We start from the raw sequence: 22,106 nt of genomic DNA on the forward strand, positions 1-22,106 counted from the left end.
GCAGCCCCACTCACTTCTGAGGAGTTAGGGCTGGAAGGAGGGTTAGGAGGCTGTTTTGTTCGCGGTCTGAGAAGGCCGTGTTGTCTGTCTCTCTGGCCCAGCCCATCAGGTCACTTGGTCAGAGGACAACTCTGGCAGAGGGCAGCTGTCACCACGGCCCACCACCTTGGCGGCCAGACCATGCCTTGTTTCTCCATTGTCTCCCACTCTTGACATTTCTGAGGCAACAGCTCTCGCTCTGCACCACCCTTTAGAGGTACGCCCTTATCTTGGCCCCTACTCAGGGCACCACCCCCCTTCTAGAAACCACCTCCCCTTACTGGGTGGAGAACAGAAGGAATGTTGGCCTCAGCCTGGCAGAGGCGACAGAACCATGCTTGGTATTATTTACCAAGGTGCTGGCCTTCCCTTCTTCACTCACCAGAGGACTCCAATCTGGGTGGGATACTTCCTTCTTGCAAATACTTAGCCAGGCTCTGGTTACTTGGCCCTACTGGCCGGCCTGCAACATCTCACAGAGCTCTGCTCTTGTGCACTCTGGACTCAGTCTGCTAAGCCTGCACGCTCAGTCCACAGCCCCACTTGGAAACCAAGCCTCAAAAAGGGACCTCAGAGAAATGAGGCCTACTAGGTCCTTACCAGCTCAGGGTTGAAGGTCCTGCATGCTATGGAGTCAGCTCCCTGTTTGTCGAGGCTTTTACTTAGGATCATCACCATGGTAAGGACCTCAGGCATGGGGCTCCATCCCAGGGTGGGCACGAGCCATCTTCAGTTGGACAGACTTGGGCAGAGGAGACGTCCTGGGTACCTCCCAGGTGACAGATATCAGCAGAAACAGCTCCCCATCAGCCACTCACCCTCAGGGTGAGGCTCTTCTAGGAAATGGCCAAGTGTGGTCAATTCCCTGGAAAGACAAAGCAAAGGCAAAGGGATTCAGGACTGAGAAAGAGGAGTACCCTGAGAGAGCTCCCCGCTCCCCATCAGGCAGGGGCCCTGGTCGAGAATGGAACCACCTCCCTGCTGAAGGAGATGCATTCTGAGAGGGCCACGAAGACCCAAATCACCTTCTCGGAGTCGCCACCCCCCATGCCGGCCTTGGGGCCTCCCCATAGCCAACACCCTGGTGGGTACAACAGCGAACCTCAGTTCAACCACATGACACCTTTAAGACATAGTTCAGGGTCGGAGTTGCTCACAATCTGCTGTCCCCAAAGTGTGCTCAAGTCATGTAACATCTTACACTGAGCTGGCTTTGCAGACAGCTTCAGCCTATGCCTAAGGAGGCTGAGGGTCAGACACGCACCAACCCCACGGTCCAAAACTGAAGGGGTCGGCCCTCAAGCAGCCAACTGGCAGCGGGGGACCCACAGTCAGCAGGACAACTATTGTTTCCAACCAGTTATGAACAGAAGCTACTGGAAGAATTAGGAGAATCCACTGAAAGGCACAGATTTCCCATCCTTGGAAGCACCATGCTTCCGCATGACACATTTGCAACACTGGGGGCCTTTGTAGCTTTGCTCCCTTCCCGAGAAGAAGCCAAGCCCAGCCACAGCCCTTGGAGGGCCTGCCCACACCACTCTGAGCTCCAGCAGTGACAGGACCCCCCCGTATCACCACTCTGCACAGCCGGTCAGCACCTCTTCCCCGATCCACCATCATCTCCCACCAAGCAAATGCTGAAAGACTGCAGCCTTCAGCTCAGGTCTAAAAAATCGGTCCTTACAAATTAACTTTTCTGATCCTAATTCCCCCATCCTAACCACCCCTCTGTGGTTACACCTTCAAAGAAAGTCACATGGATACAAGCAACCTGAAGATTATCATCAAAAAGTAAAAAGTAATGATGGTAATAGTAATAAATAAATAAAAAGGCAGCTCCTGATCTGTAATTAAAAACAAACTGCTCAGTGCGGGAAAATGTTTTAGAATCTGCTGCTCTGTGTAAAAATTAATTGCACCCTGGTATTTACTTGCCATCCAGATTGTAAATCATATTTTCCTGTTTACTTCGATTAGACTTTACAGTGGGTGTTACTGAAATTGCTCAATTACGGGCCAGCTGGCAAGCACAGGAAAATTACCTTCTACTGTTCTTCGAAAACAAGGTTCATCCAAAGTGCACAAGCAGGGAAGGGGAGGAGGAATCAATACATTGTCAAAGGCCTGACTGTTGGGGAAGGGAGGCCCGGTGGAGTCTGCCGGCTCCTGGTCACACTGGGAGAGCTGATGCACAGTTTCAATACCGCATCAGTCTAGAAGCGACATATTCTGACCAAGTGTGATCTGCTCAAGGAAAGAATTTCAGACCACTCCTCTGAGTTCTGGCCAGACAGCTGAGCCAGAAATGCCCGCCAGTCCCCTGGACGCTTGACTCAGGAGCGGGAGAGGGGCCAGGGCCGCGCCAGGCAGGAAGAGAGCCCAGAGGGGTGTTGGTGGACTCTCCCTTCAAAGGGACCCTTTGTGCCACCTCAGTGGCAGAGGCGAGGCCTGATGGTGGCTGCCTTCTTTCTGGGTGCCACCTCAATCCAGTTCTGGGGCAGCCAGCCATTGGCTCAAGGCCCAGGCGGTGACCTGCCCTCCCCCACATTCCTTCTTCCCTAACAAGGCAAGAGGGTTCGGCAGATACAAGCTCAGATCCTGAGTCAAACACACCTGGGTTGGAATCCCAGCTCTTGAAATGTATTGTCCAAGCGATCTTTGCCAAGTTAGTTACTCTCTGAGCCTCAGTTTCCTTCTCCATAAAATAGGGACAACAGGGCCTGCCTCAGAAGATTAGTATTTCTTATGAAAAGCAAGCTCAAGCCCCTGGCTCGGTGAGAAGCTCTGGCTCACTTGAGGAAGTGTTCAACAAACAGTAGCTATTGTCACTAGTTTCATGGGGGAGCCTGTGGGTCCCAATCCTTTCTCATCAATGCACATTCAGGCACCTGTCTTCTCAAGTTTTGTTTTGTTTTTTTTTTTTTTGATGAGGACGATTGGCCCTGAGCTAACATCTGTGCCAGTCTTCCTCTATTTTGTATGTGGGATGCCACCACAGCATGGCTTGACAAGCAGTGTACAGGTCCACACCAGGGATCTGAACCTGCGAACCCTGGGCCACTGCAGTGGAGCACACAAACTTAACTGCTACACCACTGGGCCGGCCCTCAAATTTTTTGAAGAGGAAATTCCATCAAATTTTTTTAAAGCTAAATTCCATCAAGAGGGGACTGGCTATGGTATGGCCCATCCCCCTGGTGAAACAGTAGGTAGCCAGTAAAATCAACGTTGTGGAAATCTATTGCCATGGAAACACATTAGCCCATCCGGATGCAGCTGATATGCACCAAAAATGAAGCTGGACGGAGGCAGTGGTACAGGCAGTCTGACTCTCAAAGCTCCATCCTCACTGGAGCCCCTAAGGAGCCCAGGGCTCACAGAGGCAGCAGGGGGGTGAATACCGGAGCACGCAAGCTGTGAACTGAGTGGTCAGCAGACACGACAGGTGCTGAAAGGAGAAAGAAGGTCAGGCGCAATCCCTGTCCTCAGAGGTCACAGAAAGAGAGCACTGTGAACGCAGGCACTACGTCTACCAAAGGCAGAGAGGAGGGGGCACTGGAGCTGGCTGTGAACAGACCCCTTTGCAACAGGGGCCAACACCCAGCACTGCCTGTAAGAGCCCAGGAGTGGGGATGACCTAGATGCCATCAACAGAGGACTGGTTACACAAATCATGGCATTGCTACGTAAAGGAATACCACGTCACCTCCACCGCCATTTTAACAAGGCCACTCTAATGGTAAAGATGTGAACTGTTCTCCAAGACACGCTGCACAGTGAGAACAGCAAGACGAGGAGGGCAGCGTGGTCCCCTCACCATGGCTGCCTTGAGCCAGAGACTGTGGTTCTGGAGTGGGAGGAAGCACCTTGATTGTACAGCCTTACATGCTGTTTGAGTATTTCATCCAGTGCATATGATACTTTTTTGATGAAAAAGAAAACAGGCAAGATTTCAACAGGAAGCAAAGAGGCATAGGGGCAGAGAGACGAGTATGAGCCAAGCACGGGGAGCTGCCCTGTACACGGTGGGGGGATGATGAGCACACTGATGGCTGGCGCACAGGATACATAGAGAGGGGGCAGCAGGACAAGGGACTGGAAAGACAGATTCAAACCAGACCGAGGGCTCTGAATGCCGGACTGAATATGGACTTCATCATGCAGCCACAGGGACTCCCCAAGGGGCTAGAGTTGGTGGCTTGGATCTGTTGAGAGTGACTTTTTCTAAACCCTCTGCACACCTAGCACAGTCCCCTCATTACAGTGAGAGCTCAATACACATTTCTAGAACTAGGCTAAATTGTAGTAACATCTGAAATGATCCGGCACACTCTCAGACCTCGTGAGGCGAATCCAGACCAGCAGAGTCTGGCACAATCTGGAATTCCGTGGGATTCCTTTGCTCCGTGGCATAGGTCTGGCCAAGTTCATTGGGGAATGCCGGTGCCTGTCCAGAGACTTAGAGCCCAGTCTGAGAACAGGGCCAGGGACTGCTCAGGGAGAAGCCAGGGGCTCAGACTGTGAGGGGACAACTGGGTGCACAGCTCTGCCCCAGGTAAAAAGCAGGTGCCCCAGAGCCCACAGGTGGCAAAGTGAAGGGCTCCTGAGGCCACCTCTGGGGCACAGACCCTGCTCTGGCCTGCTGGGTTTTCTCTTAACCCATATGAAGAACAGCTTCCACCTACTGAGCACCTGCTGTGTACCAGATGCTTTACCCATATTAGTTACACGACAGGTTCAATTATCCCCATTTTACAGACGGATGAAGCAACTCACCCAGGGGACACAGGGTGAGCTAACATCTGAACCCAGGTAGACTGGCTCCCAGGCACATGGTTCCCACCAGAGCCCACCTGCAGCATGGCCCCCACCCCTCCCCTGCCTCTCCAGCCCAAACACAGCCTTCAGAAGCCCACTCGAGCAGCCAACACACGACCCAGCTGTTGTACTCCTTGGCATTCATCCTAGAGAAATGCAAACTTATGTTCACACAAAAACCTGCACGTGAATTTCAGAGCAGCTTTATTCATAACAGCCAAAACCAGGAAACACCCAGATGTCCTTCAATGGGTGAAAGGCCAAACAATCACACTACGGAACAATCACACTATGGGACACTACTCAGCATTAAAAAGGAACCAACTATTGATACCTACGACTTGGATGAATCTCCAAAGAATTATCCTGAGTGAAAAAAGCCAATCCCCAAAGGTTAATTATCGCACGATTCCATTTACACAACATTCTTGAAATGATAAAGTCAGAGAAATGTAGAATAGATTAGTGGTCGCCAGGGGTTTGAGATGGGGGTTGGGGACAGGGGCGTGGGAGCAGGAGGGAGTGGGATGTGGTCATGAAAAGGCAACAGGAGGGATCCCTGTGGTGATGGAAATGTTCTGCATCTTGACTGCGTCAGTGTCGGTTTTCTGCTTGTGATACTGTACTACAGTACAACAGTAAAGGGTACGCAGGATTTCTCTCTGTGGTTTCCTACAACTACATGTGAGTTTACGATGATCTCCAAAGTTATAATTTAAATTTAAAAAGTTCACTCAATCTATGCATTTGTCAAAACTCGTAGAACTAAACACCAAAAGAGTGAATTGCACCATATATAAATATAAATACTTAAAAAAAGAAACCCACATGGCTGCCACTGCCTGTACTGAGGAGACTGTGTGCAAGGCGAGGAGAGGACACTTGCTGTGGGATTAGCCCTGGCCTTCACTTTGAGCTAGTCATTTGACTTCAGTTTCCTCATCTTTAAAATGAAAGTGATAATATCTTTGCTCTGGAGGCTGCTGGGAGACTTAGATAAGAAAATATGTATCAAAGAGCACAGTACAGAGAAGGCCCCAGACGTCGGTGTCCACTCCCCTTTGCACAAGTAGCCACTGTGGCCGGCACTTCTGTCTGTCAACATCACCCAGCACGTCTTCTACAGTCTCCTTGACCTGTACTTAAATCTCATATTGTCACTTCCCTGTCCCTGCATTTACCTCCCACCTCTTCACTGAGACTCCCTGCACAGTGCTGATGCTAGACAGAGGGCCTCCTGCCCCACCTCTGCACACACCTGGGGTTCCTGCTGTTTGTGGTAAGAGGGCTTGGTAAGGGTCTCCCCTCGGCAGGTGCCCAACCTATTCAGGGGAACACGTGCTCTCTAGCTCTGACTCCAGGAGCCTCTACTCAGTGACTCATCTTCCCCAGGATTTCCACCAAGAGAGCAAAAGGCAAAGTCAGACTTTCCACTGACCCATGATCCCACTTCCCTGACCACCCTCATGTTCCCTGGGTGCAAATGTAGTAGCACAGGGCCCTGCCCACCCCCAAGTCCTCACCCCAAGGGTGTGTCTACCCAAGGACAGCCCTGAGCTCCCCAGCCCAGAGAAAGGCCTGCAGGGCGAGAGGGTTAACACAGACCGGCGAGCACCAAGCGACGCTGCCTGCAGTCAGTGAGAGGCCCCGGATCCAGCGCCATGGCACCCCAGCCCCAGAGCTGCCTCCACCCCGACGTGTCCACATACAGCTGCACCCCCAGCCTCCACATCCCTCAGCACCAACCAGGGACCTGGATCTTCTCATTAAATCTCTCACGTTCCTATGAATAGGCATTGCTGTTAGTAGTATTTCCATTTTTCAGATGAGAAGACTGAGGCTTCAAGAAACTAAATCAAGTATTTCACCAAGATCCTACAGCTAGCAGGGGTGAGGGCAAGATCTGAATCCAGGTCTGTCTGCTCAGGCCACTCTCTCTCTGACACTGCAGGGGACAGGGGACAGCTCTGCTCTCTCACACGAGTCATTCCTCACATGAAATGCTCTTGCTTTTGCTCTGCAGTCTTCAGTGAGCCTTCACTCATTTGCAGCCCTTGAACCCAGCTGTCTGATATCATTGTAGTTGGAGACACTCGGCTTCTGGCAAATGGGAATCCTGCCTGGTACATGCTAAATGCATTTATATATGCAAAAAAGTTCTGTAAACTCTAAAATTCTATACAGCTCTTAAGACGATTAAAGGAGTTTACCAAATGCTTCTGTAATGCATTTTGAAGGGCTATCTCTTAAAAAGAAACTGACCACTTGGCTGGAAATCGCCAAGACAATTAATAATACTTTTCCTTCTTTTCGTATCTTTCTCCTGTGTGTTTACCACTTGCACAAGTTAGTTTTATAGCAGAATATCTCACCACCCTAAACACAGGACTTAGAGAAAAGCCTAAACATGACCTTGGCACTGACAGAGATTTTCCTGACGGCTCAAGCAAGTCATTCCCCTCATTGCTTCCATTTCCCCCTCCCATTAAGCAAAGGAAATGGGAGGAAAACAGCGATTCTACAAGGTCTTCAGGAAGGCCGCATGCACTTTTAAACCTTCATAACTTTAGTTGTTGATGTGACAAAAGCTATCTGTAGATAGAATCTACAAGCAAATTTATGAACATTTGGGGAAGTGCTTTTCTCAGAGGGTCATGCTGCCTTCTGCCAGATCCTGTGACAAACCAATAGAAGGGTTGAGAGGGGAGCTGAATCCTGTGGTCGGCAGTCAAGGTTCCATCTGCCAAGAGAAGGGAAGTTAATCTGCCTGGGGATGCCTTTTGCTTGCTGTTTTTATACCTAAATCATCTGAGTTTAAAGTATAAAAGTTAAAAGCTGCCTAGGAACTTTATCGAGAGCCCATGCTTTCCCAGACCGAGTTGGTATTAGAAAGAGAGTCTGGAGTTTCAATAAGAGGATGTGTCTGGAGACTGTGCGTCTCCCAGACCGCAGTGGAACGTTTACACTAACTCCCTCAGCCCGGATTCCCAGGTCTTCAGGTCCTACTAAAAGATAAGTGAAAAAAGATAGCCACCTCTTCATCACCTTCAACACGCAAACAGAACCACAGAGACAGGGCCGGCCCTGTGGCTTGGTGGTTAAGTGCGCGCGCTGCGATGCTGGTGGCCCGGGTTCGGATCCCGGGTGCGCATCGAGGCACCACTTCTCCGTTCATCCTGAGGCCGAGTCCCGCATACAGCAACTAGAAGGATGTGCAGCTACGGCATACAACTATCCACTGGGGCTTTGGGGGGAAAAATAAAATAAATAAAATCTTTAAAAAAAAAAAAAAAAAGAACCACAGAGACAGACAAAATCTCTTTAGTCAATACTTTAACACCAAGGACAGGCTCAATACCAAACAGTACTGCTTTAAGGAAACGCCACAATACAGGCAGTATTCAGAAAAAAATACATTTTTGTTTATCACTTTCCTAGTATCTTCTTAGTCCCTATATGCAGAAACAACAGGTGATACAGAGTCTACCTTTTAACAAAGCATGAATAACATAATAGCCATAGCAACAGTGCCAGGCCCCGTGCTTACTGAACCCTCAGAGTATCCCTACAAGTGAGAACTACGGTCGTCCCACTTGACAGAGGGACAAACTGAGGTCCAGGCCCATGGTCACCCAGCTGTGATGGGTAAAACAAGGACTCAAGCCACATCTGCTGAACTCCAAAGTCTTTGTCTTAACCACTAACCCTTCTACTCCAAGATCTGTAAATTTCACCATAATTATCCTGTATTTGGTTTCTCAGTTAAATTGACCAAATGCTGAAGCACAGACACTGGGTTCGGAATAGACCCCTTCTCTATATAGCTCATCCTGAGGCACCCCAGGCCAAACCTCAATCTTCTGGAACTTAATGTTGAAACACAGCACTAGGGGTCCCACTGCAGAGGGGAAGTGAGGAGGCAAGAGGGTGTCTTGGAGAGGGTGGGGCTAGGACATAAAGTCATTGCTTTCCCTCCTTAACCACATGGATGGGCAGCTGTGCTGGGTGCCGTGCAGAAGGTGAAACGCCTCCCAGGAAAGCCAGGCTGCTCCCAGACCTGGGAGGAGTCGTGCTGGCTTCTTCCCACACCAGCGGCTTCTTCCCACATCTGCGTCTATGCGCCCCCATCTCCTGGGCTGCTCCTCCAACACAGCCCGCCCTGCCCCTCTCTCCAAGTCCATTCCCAAGGTGCTTGTGGGGAGCCCTCCCCTCCACATGTGCAGTCTGGGTACAGAACTGCCTCAGTCATCTTCTAGTCTCAGCAGAGAGCCTGCCACAGCAGGAACTTGACCCACGTCCATCTGCTGAATCAATAACAAAAGTGGGGAAGAACACTGGACTCCAAGTCCAGAAGCCACAATTCAGTCCCAGCTTAGTCCCAGATGAGCTGTGGGACCCAGGGTGAGCTACCTGACTTTGTCAGCACTTTTGTTTACTTTCTTTCTTTGTAATATGTAAGAAATTATCCTTGCTCTGCCCACTTCAAGTGGAAGGTTAAGGAGGTAAGGTGGGGGCAGCTCAGAGAACGTCCCTGGGGGGTACTGACATCCTTGGGTGAGCACAATTCCCAGCAGAGAGTAGACTCCCGTCAAACGCCTGTAAACTGGCTAACAAAGACCACATCTTCACAGCTACAGCACGGACTGCTGGGAGAAGGGAATATGCTTGCAAATCCTCCAAGCACCTCACTCGGGGGATGTGCCTGCTGGACATTTAAATCCGTTACTGAATCTCATGCTCACTCGGGGTTCCCATTTGCATGTGACAGGTGAGGAAACTAGGCTAAAAGAGGCAGAGGGACCTGACTAAAGCCACATGACTGGCATGCAGCTGCATCAGACCTCGGGGGAATGAGGGATTCTTTCTTGCTACAAGTATAAAGCACATGCTGTCCTTAGAGAGGGCATGCTCACCCCATCCTCTGTCCCTCACCCCAGGGTAAGGTGCGTCCTTGGAGGTGTTCTCTCCAGTAACTGGATGAATATATATTCCCTCGCCTATTCCTTCAGGTAATCAAAGGCCACTGAAGGCCCACATTTGAGGAAGGACTGGTAGTCACATTACCTGACTAGAAAGGGACCCACCCTGTCTCCTTGGCTCAACAAAGTGGCCCAGGTTCCCTTATGAGAATGTCTTAATGGAGGGGAAAGCCCAGTAAAATAAGCTGCTGAAGCAAAACAGGACTCCGTTCTCTGCCGTCACCCAGTCACTCTCACAGGGTTGTAGGGATGTTCTGTTTTTTTAAGCAAATCAGATTTTGAGAGGAGGGGGAGGAACGACATTATTCAGGGACATGAAAGTGTTGAGACCCAGAGCCAAAACAAATCTGAACATGGCAACGAGTCAGATCGTGTTGTTTCTTGAAACTGAAGCCAACTGCATGTATGATTTGTCAAGAGCTCCTTTATCAATGAGAAATAACTGACAGACAAGTTTCCTATAAGCACTCCTGTAATTCTCGCTACCGTTCGTGCCATTTTAACCCACTGGACACTATGGAAGAAGAGTGTGCTACGGACTAGAATTTGCTGAGCAAACTCAAAAGGAAGGACATGAAGGACAGGGGTAGGGAGGGGAGGAGAAGCAGTACTTACTGAGTGAGCACAGAGCTAGACACTGCCGTCCCCTCCAAACCTGGATGAGGGAGGCACAGGCAGAGAACAGAGGGTGGTGAGACACAGCAAAGGCCCCAAAGGTAATCGACTGAAATGTTAAACCACTCAGCCTAAGACGACCATGACCTGGTTCTTCAGACCTCTTTACAAGTACAGCGAATTTAAGCAAACCATGATTAAAAAACAAAAGAGATGGGAGGTAAAAAAAATAAACAAAATTGGAGAAGCCCAGACAAGAGGCAGTGTGGCCTGTATAAAGACACCAGGACTCAGGAAACACGGGTTCTGGCCCTGGCTCTGCCACTGAGCAGCTCTGCCCCATCTGCCAAGTCATTTCCCTTCTCTGGGCCTCAGTTCCCTCACCTGTCAAATGGGAGGCTGGGCCAGACAAGCTCAGTGTCTGACTAGCGAGCATCTAAGTGCAGCCACATACGAGCTGTGTGGTTTAGCCAGGTCACCCTGCCTCTCTGAGTCTCAGTTTCCTCACCTGTCACATGCAAATGGAACCTAAGTGAGTATGAGACTCAGTAATGGATTTGAACATGCTGTGTGAGCAGTGAGAAAGGATGGTAAGAACTGATGATGCCCGTCCTGGAGCAACTGCTCTGGTGGACTGTGTGTAGACCAGCCTTCCCAGTCCTGCTCAAACCTGACCTGCAGTGTTCAGGGTCCCAGGAAACTAGACAAATCCTCCCTCGCTACCATCAAGAGCCTCTATTATGACCTTCCATACAGCCAAGTGGGGAGCTGGAGGCCACCCTGACATTCTGATCTGTTTGCAGGCTCTCAGAGGCAAGTAACACATGGGTGCAAGGGGAAGGGAGGTGGGATTGCAGAACCAGCCCCGCTCTCTTACACATCTACGGATGGGGGTGTTTGCACAAGTGCATTTTCCAAGCTCAGTCCTTAAGCACACAGGCACCTTGGTGTCTTTCAGTGACAACAACAATGTTCTGAACTACAGAGTTGCTTGGAGGACCAGGAAGTTAGTCACGCACCAGTTGTCACACCTTCATCTCCCACCTCCTGCAACAAGAATATCCTCTTCCTTTCCAAAATGTTTATGGACTCTTAGGGTCCACAGACAGCTATATTCTCTCCCTCCTGAAAGATGCTCGCCACCCCCAGCCCAGGCTACATGCACAGCTTTCCTACCAGCAGGGCTCCAGAAGCTCTGAGCAGGAGCATTCCTGCTCTGGCCCTGGCCGCACAGAGGGAACGTAATCTCTTAGCAGCTGGCACTTGGGGCATAGCTGGGAGGGCAGCGATCTTTTTATCTCAGGGGCCTGGGGGCTGGTGCTCAAAACAGTATCACAAGTATCACACTGGAACACTGGAGGTGACACAGGTGGGGACCAAGGAGCTCTTTAGAAACTGCTGGGGACATGAGAGCCACCAGGTTTCCCATCTGCCACGCACTCAGAGGTCACATCCTGACCTCAGCTCACACACCAGGATCCCCCAGAGTCATATCTACCAACCTGTTTTACGGGGCCTGGTGTAGAAATTAATCAGAAGGGCTAACCAATCTACATTAAGCCTTCCACCTTCTCCCCTCTCCCCTCTTCACACTGCAGGCTCCACCACATGTTCAAGATCTGCCAAAACAAAACTCTTTGGAGGGACTCAGCTGTCTGACAGGTCTGTCATAACAACACATGCACCTGAACTCCATGGCACCTCTGAAGTCAAATCCCCAAGGCCATCTCTCTGGGACCTTCCGGGGAGTTCTAAAGGGCAGGACAAACTCTATTAAGAACACTGTGGCCATCAGCTGCAGCACCGTAGCGGGGGAGCCACTATGTCTAACAACAGCCATCTGTCTGCAGAAGGACCAAAACGACACCAGACTGTCGACTCTTTAGAGAGAGAAAGAGGCTCCTGTAAGAAGGGCTTCCCTGAGGTCCCAACTCAAAGCAAAGCCCAGGCATTCTGCTCTGAATGGCTCAGAACTGGCCATGGAATGAACATAAGGAGCTTGGGGCAGCAGCTGCTTCTCGGGTCTTGAGCTTCTTTTTTATTTTTTGGCAGGGTGTGGGGGCGGGAGAAGGGAGGGGTACCTCATTTGCAAACCCATCTCCACTTCCTTCTAAGCACTCTGGATATGACACCCGGGCCTCCTGGTGCTTACACCAAAGACCTCAGGGGTTAAAGAGGAAATGACACAGCCAACCAGGTTCACCTAGCTTAAAGGAAAGGTATCTTAGAAGCCCTGCTGAACTCTTCCAGTGCCTCCCGTGGGTATCTTGACAGCTCTAAGCGAGACTCAAAGGGCCTTGAGAGAGTTAACCCGACTTCCCAAGGTGAGCAGACCATCTCCCTCCTCAGAAACAGCCCACGCCCAGAAGAAATGGAGATTCACTCCATTGTCTGTCCACAACATACCCCAAAGTGCCTGAAAAACTGCCAAACGCACCAGCTACTGCATACTTGTGGTGTTATTGTCACTGTGCCCCTGGTGGAGCCATCAGAACCAGGTTTTGGTGCAGGCTTGCCTTGCTCTCTGGAAGCTCACAGAACCAGGCCTCAGAGCACCTCCCAAACCCAGCAGCTGCGGCCTTCGCCTGGCCACGGAAGCGGCCTTGCCTGGTCTGAAGACTCGTCTGGAGGAGTCATCAAACGTATAAGAGCAGGAAGGCTACTCATAAAACCAGTAACTCTGGCCTCCTTAATGAGGAGTAAGACGAGGGGAGGTAGGCATAGATTATAAATGTTCTCAGAGTTAAAAATAACAATAAAGTTAAAAAAAAAAAAAAAAGCTGTCAGACTGAATAAGGGGACAGGATCAGAATGGATGCAATTTAACAGGTACTGGTCAGAGGTCGGCATTTGGGCACCAAAACCAAGTTTCAGGTGCTCTGGGTGAACAGTCAACAACAGGCTGTCTCCCTTGAAAAGCCTAATGGGAGCAGGAGTCGTTTTCATTCATTCAACAAGCCCTCATCGAGTGATTACTTTGCCTGCAGGGATGATGGCAGGGTTGAAAACAGACACATGTAAGCCACAGGCCCTCCTCCCAAGGAAGTGACAATTATTAACGACTGATGCATGAGTGAAACAAAAAGTAAAATAAAATGCACTAGGAGGCAGAGTCTGTTTTAAAAAACGCATAACAGGGCCTGCCCCACGGCTTGGCAGTTAAGTACACGCACTCCGCTACTGGCAGCCCGGGTTCGAATCCCAGATGCACACCGACACATCGCTTGTCCCGCCATGCTGAGGCCACGTCCCACATACAGCAACTAGAAGGATGTGCAACTATGACATACAACTATCTACTGGGGCTTTGGGGAGAAAAAGGAGGGAAAAAAAAAAAACATAACAGGATAACATAACTAGGCCTTCTAATGTTCAAAAATTGGCGTCACAACCTTTGTGGGGTGAGCACAAAGCCATGCTGGGGTCTCTCCCACTGTACTCTGGCAGGTTCTCGGCCTGGGCAGACTCTTGCTAACTTCAATTATTAATAAATCAACAAAACATTTACTAGAGCTGGGATGTTTGTGAAGCACAAAGCCGAGCATGCCCAGAAGTGGCACCCACGTCCATGAGGCCCCAGCGGACAGGGCTGGCAAGGCCGCTGTGCAGGCTGCTTCCTGGCCCCTCGTTTTGCCTCGCCCCACCACTGTGAGTGGTGGAAGGGTCAGAGTCAGGCACGGTGCCCAAGAGGCAGTCTCTCTGAGCAATGGTGACCACACTCCCAGGTGAGCCGCACTTCGTGAGCCCACAGTGGGGCCTGTTCCCCTTTACAGAAGGGTCACTGATGGGAGGCAGCAAAGGAATAAAAGTTTCTCCCCAAAGCTCTCAGTAGAACCCAATTTAAAAGTCACTTGCCTTCCACAAAGAGGAACAAGTCAACCTCCAGAGACATGAACCCAAAACATAATTTGGGCAAATGTCTCTGTGCCATTCTACTGGCATCCTCTACCGCTTTCCCCTTGAACTGCATGAGCCTTGAATGCCAAATTAATCTGCCCTAGAGACAGTCCTGCTTGAGTGCAGAAAAATATAACCCCTTTGACACAGCCAAGACAGAAAGCAACCTAACTGCCTCACAGTAGGAATAGGATAAATAAATGCCGAGACATCCGTGCAAAGGAGAAGACGCAGCTTTCCAAAGGCTGAGAGCACTCGATGTGTACTGACAGGAAACCATCTTCCAGTACAGTGTTAAGTGAAAAAGCAAAGACCAGAACAGGGGGTAAAGTAAGCTCCCAATTGGGGAAAACTAAATAAATAATTGTAATCACAAGATAGAAGTCTCTGGAAGGAAACAGAAGAAACTTAACATCAGTGGTCTTCACAGAGGGTAAATGGGTGGCTGGGAACAGAGGTGAGAGGACTCTTCAAAGAATACCACTTTGTACGTTGTGTATTTTGAATCACGCAGTATGACCTATGCAAAAACATATATAATTTTTTGAATCCAAATTATATCCATCTGTATATGCTTGCACATGCATGGATTATCTTTGGGAGGATAAACAAGAAAACGGCAAGAGCGGTTCATCCAGAGAGGGAAGGAGATGTGTAGCCGGAGGGCAGGGATGGGGGGAGGGTTACTTTTTACCGTTGAGTCTGTATTGCGTGCATATATCGCCTATTCTTTAAAAATCAATTTAGGGCCGGCCCCATGGCTTAGCGGTTAAGTGAGCGCACTCCACTACTGGCAGCCCGGGTTCGTATCCCGGGCGCACACCGACGCACCACTTCTCCGGCCATGCTGAGGCCAAGTCCCACATACAGCAACTAGAAGGATGTGCAGCTATGACATACAACTATCTACTGGGGCTTTAGGGGAAAAAAATAAATAAATAAAATTATTTTTAAAAAAAATCAATTTAAACACCCACACACAAATTGCTTGCAATTCCCCAAATACCCCATGCTGTTCCATGTGTCCAGACCATTGCTCATGCTGGTCCCCCAGGCTAGAACTTGCTCCCTGCTTCCCCCTGCTCCTTTCAGCCTCCTCAGCCTCCAGCCAGGCTAACTGCCCTCATCTTTTAGATTCAGCTCAGGTGTCACCTCCTCCAGGAAGGCCTCACCCACTGTGCAGAGCTCCAATCACAAGAGCATGAAATGAACTAGCAGTGTATCTGTGTTCCCCACGGACTGTGGGTTTCTGGAAGGCACAAACTCAACCTTAGTCCTGAGAGTCCCCAGTACCTGGCGCAAAGAATTGCTCAGATGTTTGCCGAACCAAAAAACACATTCGCCACATTAAGTCAGGTCTTGACTTTCCAGGTGCCAAAAACTTTTGAAACCTCTCATGCTTGTGGGGTTTCCCACAGCTATCAAAATTGTGTTGTTAACACTAATTCGAAGCATTGCACCTCCTGGTCCACGGAGGGGCTGGGCTCGAAGCCGTCTGGGCTCCACAGCAGCAGAGCGCAGCAGAATCTGTGTCGCCACGAAATCCCTGTTTTCTGGTAACACTCACACCTCCTTGGAAGCCTGTGACACTCATCAGGGCCTCCGCGGGCGGGCAGTGGGCAGGCGGGCAGCGAGTGGCCCTTCTCACACCTGATCCTAGGAAAACGCATGCCCAGGGCCCTTCCTAAAGGCTTTGTCTTCCAGGTTCTGCTTTAAGGAGAAAGAGCCTGGCGCAGTCAGGGCTGGCTGAGAGGCAGCACTTCCGGGACAGCTCCAGGCTCTGCAGCACCCCCGTGGGCCAGTGCGTCCTGGGAACAAGGGGGCCCAAGGTCCTGGGAGCCTGCACAGTGAGCAAGGAGTGTCAACGGGCAGGATCATCCAAGAGAAGTCAAATGTGTATGTGACGCTGGGCCCCTAAACGAAGAGTAACTTCTAGATGACTTCAGTTTAACAGGCAAACCCTATGCACACCCTGTGCTGTGTTTCTCTCTTGTCGTTACTTCCTCATGGTATCAGAGTCCCGTCCCAAGTCCAACACTGCCTGGGCTGGCTGTGCCAGGGACCGAGGGAGGCAGGGAGAGGTACCCAACTAAATTCACACAAACCACCAAGTGTTTAAGAAGGTATACCACAAGGCATAGTAAGTGCCAGAATATGACGAATGCTACAGAACAGAGGAGTGAGCTGTAATCGCAAGTGGGGAGGTAAAGATCTGGGGAGATGTCCTAGAGGAGACGGCATAAGTGTCAGGCCTTAACGGACAGGTAGGAGTTTGACAGCCAGAGTCAGGGCAAGGGCATCCCAAGAGGAAGCCAATAAGTGACATGTCTGACACTCCAGCAAGCTGGGGAGCTGGGAGGTGAGGGCCCCTTCCTGGCTTCTGGTGGAAGGAGCCCCATGCCAACCAAATGGGCACATGTCCAGCTGATGCCAATGCCCCTCACACGGCTCAGGAGGGTAGGGCTCTGCCACACAGGGCAGCCTCAGGCCGCCACTCACCTCCCCACTCCCTGCCTGGCCTCCACCTCACTCAGCTCCTCTCTAGCTCTCAGGGGTCTGCCCTACCAGACCTGTCCTGCTCTCCCTTTTGCCGGCAAGAACACCAGGCAAACAAGCTGAGCTATGGGGGGCACAGCTGGTGGTTTACTTAGCTGAACAGTCAGGTGAGCCAGGGATCCTGACAGGGTAACCTAACCTCTCCCTTTCATAAAATGGCAGCATAAAGGTACAAAGCCGCAAAAGTTATTTCTCTCTCTCAGTATACCCACAGCCCCTGCTCTGACCCACGCAGCTAACCCAGAATGCCAAGAGACAATACAATAATTGTGTTCTCTCTTGGGAAGGAGGAGTGGCCTCGCACAGCCCTGCATGAGAATGTCACGATCATCTCGGACTCCCGAGTTACAAATACGTGACCAAGGCATGTGCTGAGCACGTGCTCACCACGTGTTTGCGTGGCTATGAAAGCACAAAAGCACAAGGGCCAACATGCTTCAGCTGCCAAGGACTAGCGTGGGGACGGCAGAGCACTGGGGCAGCGAAAAAGGAGTCAGAAAAACACCACAGAAATGCTTCATTCAAAACCATGACTGCTTTATTGTCCCCTAATTTTCAGGGAGTGGGAGTGGAATGGGGGACTCTCCTTTACAAAACAAAACTGCAAGGAAAACTTCAAAGCGAAGCAAAATTGGTGACTGCCACCACCTCCCAGCTATTCCATTATAAGCTCAAGACAAGAGACAAGTGTGATTTCATATTTACTCTGGACAACTGAAAGCCACAGGCAGTCAACAACCACTGACAACTCAGGTCCATCCAAACACTGGCTGACTCTGTATGGACTCAGGCACATCACTTCCTGGCCCCGGGCCTCAGTTTCCCCAGCTGTAACAAGGTCTCTTTCACCTCCAGAAGCCCAGGCTGGGCTCATCTGTCATCAGGTAGGAGAAAAAAGGGATAGGGCAGTTGATTCTGGGCATCACTGGTGTCCCAGTTCCCATCACTACATGGGGACAGTGATTTCAGGGCACCTGAGACAAAGGGCACCTCAGCCTGAGGACTGACACCTGGGAAGTCTTGGGAAGTCTTCAGAGAGCACAAGCATGGTGAGGGGATACACAGCTGCCTGAGCGGGTGACTGCAGCTGAGGCCTTTCTTTGGTGAGAATGGGTAAAATAAATCTATCTGGGAAACCAAAGCTCAGAACTCAAAATCACCAAGGTTGCCTCCTTTGGTATCTGGGGTCCAGATAAGGGGGGACCGTGGGTGACATGGTGCAAGAGACCTAAAGGTAGGCAATAAATGTTTTTCCAGCTATTACAATGAGAGTCTGAAGACAAAGAGCTTCCATAAAATGGCTGGTGTCTTAGTCTGCCCAGGCTGCTATAACAAAATACCACAGACTGCATGGCTCAAAAACAACACACACTTATATCTCGCAGTTCTGGAGACTGAGAAGTCCAAGAGCATGGTGCCAGCAGATTCAGTGTCAGGTGGGAGCTCTCTTCCTCATCAACCGCCATCTTCTCATTGTGTCCTCATGTGGCACAAGGGGCAAGGGCTCTCTCTGTGGTCTCTTTTATTTATAAGGGCACTAATCCCATCCATGAAGGCTCCACCCTCATGACCTAGTCACTTCCCAAAGGCCCCACCTCCTAATACCATCACCTTGGGCATTAGGTTTCAATATGCAAATTTGGGGAGGGACACAAACATTCAGTCCATAGCAAATGGAAAATAAAACATCTTTGGGCATCTAGAGCCAAGTTTCCCAGAAAATAAGATGTAAAAACTATACACTTCTGCTCAGTGAGAAAGTAAAAAGATCAGGCTTACAAGTCGCCAAGGGCAGGCATTCATCTCGCTAGCTGGGACCCGCACAAGTCTACCCAAACCCTGCTGGAGTAAACACTGGAACATTTGGCACCTGCTTCAACAATGTGGTTTTAGTGCAGTAGTTCTCAAAGTGTGATCCTCAGGCCAGCAGCAGCCTCACTTGGGAATCTGTTAGAAATACAAAGCTTCAGTCTCCACCCTAGACAGACTGAATCAGAAACTATGCGAGTACGGTCCAGCCATCAGTGCTTTCACAAGCCCTCCAGCTGATTCTGGTGCTCCCAAAAGTTTGGAAACCATTGTTTTAATCGATTCAGTACCCAGAGCCCTGGCAATTGGGAGGACAATTTTGCAGATGAAAAAACTGGGGTCCATCAAAGGTTGAGTCTCTTGCAAAAGAACATGAGGTCAGTAATGAGTGGGAGGCCTAGGCTCTGCCCCCAGCACTTCCTCTGGGCCAGGACCTGGAGATCTAGATAAAGATGACCTAGTGCTTGTCCACACAGAGTTCTGAGCAGTCCCTGGAATGCACTCAAGAACACCGGCCTGGTCAGGGCCTCCAGGCCCCTTCTCAAAAGTCTGGGGCCAGCAGAATCAGGTACCGGACAAACTCCCCAGATGTGGAACAGACTGACTGGTGGAGAGGAGAAGCCGAAAGGATGGCACATTTCTGCTGCAGATCAGGGAAGGCAGGAAGAGCTTTCAGGAAATGAAATTTATGGCCCACATTTCTCAAATTCAGCAAACAATCCAGAATGACACTAAGAAGCCCAAAGGTTGACCATGTAGTGAAATGTGTGAGAATCAGAAGAAAAAAAAATGTTTGCAGAATATTTGCCATAAGAGGAGGGAAAAATGGGGTTGAGTAAAAAAGGTAAATGAAAGGGGTGATTGATATTAAATATTTGGGGGACTATGAGAAAAAAAACAATTCCTAGAAAATTATAAATTGCCACTTGGAGAATCTTTTTCTTTACTTCTACTTGCTTCACTGAGTCTCTGTTGAAAGGAATAAGCCAGAAGACTCTGAGAAGCGTGTTCTCATTCACCCTAAGAAATTTCTCTTTTTCTACCACCAGAAGTTATCTACTTGATACACGGCAGCTAGACTGCCTGTCAAGATAATTTAAAGATAAAATCTTTGTTTAAAAACAAAATCCTGCAGCATCTGTTAAAATCCTGGAGACATTTTTGCACTAAGAAGATTAAACTGGGTGAAGCACCTGAGTGACTTTGTGCAGGGGAGGGAAGACAACCTGCAGTGAACACTGGGGTGGAAGGGACCCTGCGCTGAGACTGGCTTCTGAGTTAAGGGACAGGTTTGCAGTGCTGACTCCCAGAGTCATGTCAGTGGTTACTGCAGGGGCAGCAGGTGAACACTCCGCTGAGATGAACGGAGCATTTCCCCTGCTCTTAGCGCTGGCTTATCTTTGTCAGTTTACTTGCAGGTAGAACAACTAGCAGGATTATGGAGGGAATGACCTTGAGTACCAGGTAGTTCCACTAGTAACTGCCATTCCACCACCCCTCGCCCTGCACCAACAACCCGGAGAGCCAGAAAATCTGAATCTGTCTTCTGAACGTCTTGTCTACTCCAGGGATCTCAAACTCAAATGCCTTCCAGAGCCAAGCAGGGAATATAAATGAGTGAGGAGCACAGGGTGGGAACTGTGATGCCACACAGACAGCATGCCCCGTAGAGTGGACAGCTACTCAGCTATGGCTGACAGGATGCAGCTGTACAGGGAAAGAGGACCCAGGATAATATTTAAAATCTTCTGACTTCTCAAGAAAAGCTGCAAATCCAGACTTCTTTGTACAATCCCAGTTTTTAACTGTTGCCAAGAAATGCAAAAATTCATAAAGCTTCATGGGGGCCAAACAAATCATGCCTGAGGACCATGTCTGGCCCCCAGACCACCAGGGTGCAACCTCTGGTCTAATAGTCAGATGCTGAATATTCAAAACTCTGAAATCACCCGGACAACTACATTTTCACCTTGGTTTGAAGAGCCGTGTGGACTCACTTGGCCTCAGCACCCCACAGTCTTGCATATGCATCTGGATCACTCTCGGCTCATTCTGAGTTAGCGAAGGCCTACAAATGACTAGAAAGCGCAGCCTGTCTGAAATCCTGAGTACATCCAAGTGATGCCATGAAACTCCCAATCCCAAACAGTGAGGCCTGCCTTCCCCCACGTGGACTTGGAGAGGTCGTTGACCTGCTTCATTTCTCTGCCTGGCATCCATTCTACAGGGCAAGCTGCGGCATTATCGGGAGCAGGGGAGGACCCAGGGTCTGCCCTGCCCTCACCAGCAGAGCTCCTTTCTGGCCTCTCCCTCAACGTGGGGTTGGGGAAGGAAAGAGTTTCCATGCCAAATACTTTAAACAAATGCAAGTAAACCCAGCAGATGGAACAGACAATTCTGGATCCCTGACGCCTACAGATGGCTGGTTTGGAGGGTCATCGTGAACAGAACAGCTGCTTCCTCAATTACAACTACTGCACAGAACACAGGATTCTGTTTTGATGACTTCTATGCGAGATACAGAAATGAGAGGGGGGTTTCCTGCCTTTTATTTAAAATAGCCTGGGACAAATGAAGACTTCTTGTACCATAACAACACATTCAAAGAGAAAGCTCCACGAAGTGGGTGTTCTTAAATGTCAACCCACAAAGCAACCTACTTCTCTGCCCACGGGCCAAGACTGGGGAGCCCATCCAGAGGAGCAACAGATCTCTTTCAGACAGCAGCATGCTCCACAACTGGGGGACAGCACCAGGTACTGAGGAGAGAGGAGCTTCCAAACAGAAGAACCAGGGTCCAAGTCAGGACCACACTCGCAGGGTTATGGCTGGAGCTCAGTTCCTTCCCTATAGAGCTAAGCTAATTACCCAACAGCTGACTGTGTGACAATCAAATGAGAATGGATACACAGTGCTTGGCACATGGCTGGTGCTACACAAATATCAGCTCCCTAAGTAAAAACCAATTTCCATTGTAAACTTATCTGTCCCAGGATTCTTTTGGGGCACATGTAATTTCTCTCCCTTTCTGGGATGGCAGTGAGCAATTCTGGGGGCAGCCCTATTTGCCATGATCTCAGCCTTCCACTGGCCACAGAAGGAAGATCATTTTAGGAGTGGCTAGTGAGAGACAAGTACAGTTTCAGAGGGAGGGTATGCAGTCAAATCTGGACTTCCAGGGCTATTCTTTTCCTTTTTAAAGCAAGAGGGAAAAACACCTCTCTGTGTGCGTCCTCTTAACCCCAACTTCCTTCTTTCGAAGTGCTTCTTTCATGCAACTATTCTACGGCTAAATTCACCAGACTTAACTGGTTTTCTCCTTTCTTCACTCTTGCCCAAGGTTCTAAAAGGTCCTCCTGGTATCTTGCACTTTATAAATGTTTTCATCCT

At 49.8% G+C, this 22,106-nt stretch overlaps 2 protein-coding genes across 6 annotated transcripts in view; both read right to left on the bottom strand.

Moving 5' to 3' along the window:
- Nucleotides 1–782, bottom strand: part of FAM53B (family with sequence similarity 53 member B) — an 83,437-nt gene extending 82,655 nt beyond the window's left edge. For all 5 annotated transcript variants that reach the window (XM_004438927.3, XM_087432797.1, XM_087432796.1 and 2 more), the window contains exon 1: nucleotides 640–782. In XM_004438927.3, coding sequence (XP_004438984.2) covers nucleotides 640–735 — 96 coding nt within the window. In that variant the 5' untranslated portion in view covers nucleotides 736–782. The remainder of the gene's footprint in view (nucleotides 1–639) is intronic.
- The window catches only part of EEF1AKMT2 (EEF1A lysine methyltransferase 2), a 76,058-nt gene continuing 54,729 nt past the window's right edge, over nucleotides 778–22,106 (bottom strand). Inside the window, exon 7 of the mRNA XM_087432813.1 lies at nucleotides 778–904. Within this exon, the coding sequence (XP_087288939.1) occupies nucleotides 826–904 (79 nt within the window). The 3' untranslated portion in view covers nucleotides 778–825. The remainder of the gene's footprint in view (nucleotides 905–22,106) is intronic.

The sequence above is a fragment of the Ceratotherium simum genome, chromosome 6 (assembly GCF_057802395.1).
Source record: "Ceratotherium simum simum isolate JZ-2026a chromosome 6, ASM5780239v1, whole genome shotgun sequence".
NCBI classification, from domain to species: Eukaryota; Metazoa; Chordata; class Mammalia; order Perissodactyla; family Rhinocerotidae; genus Ceratotherium; species Ceratotherium simum.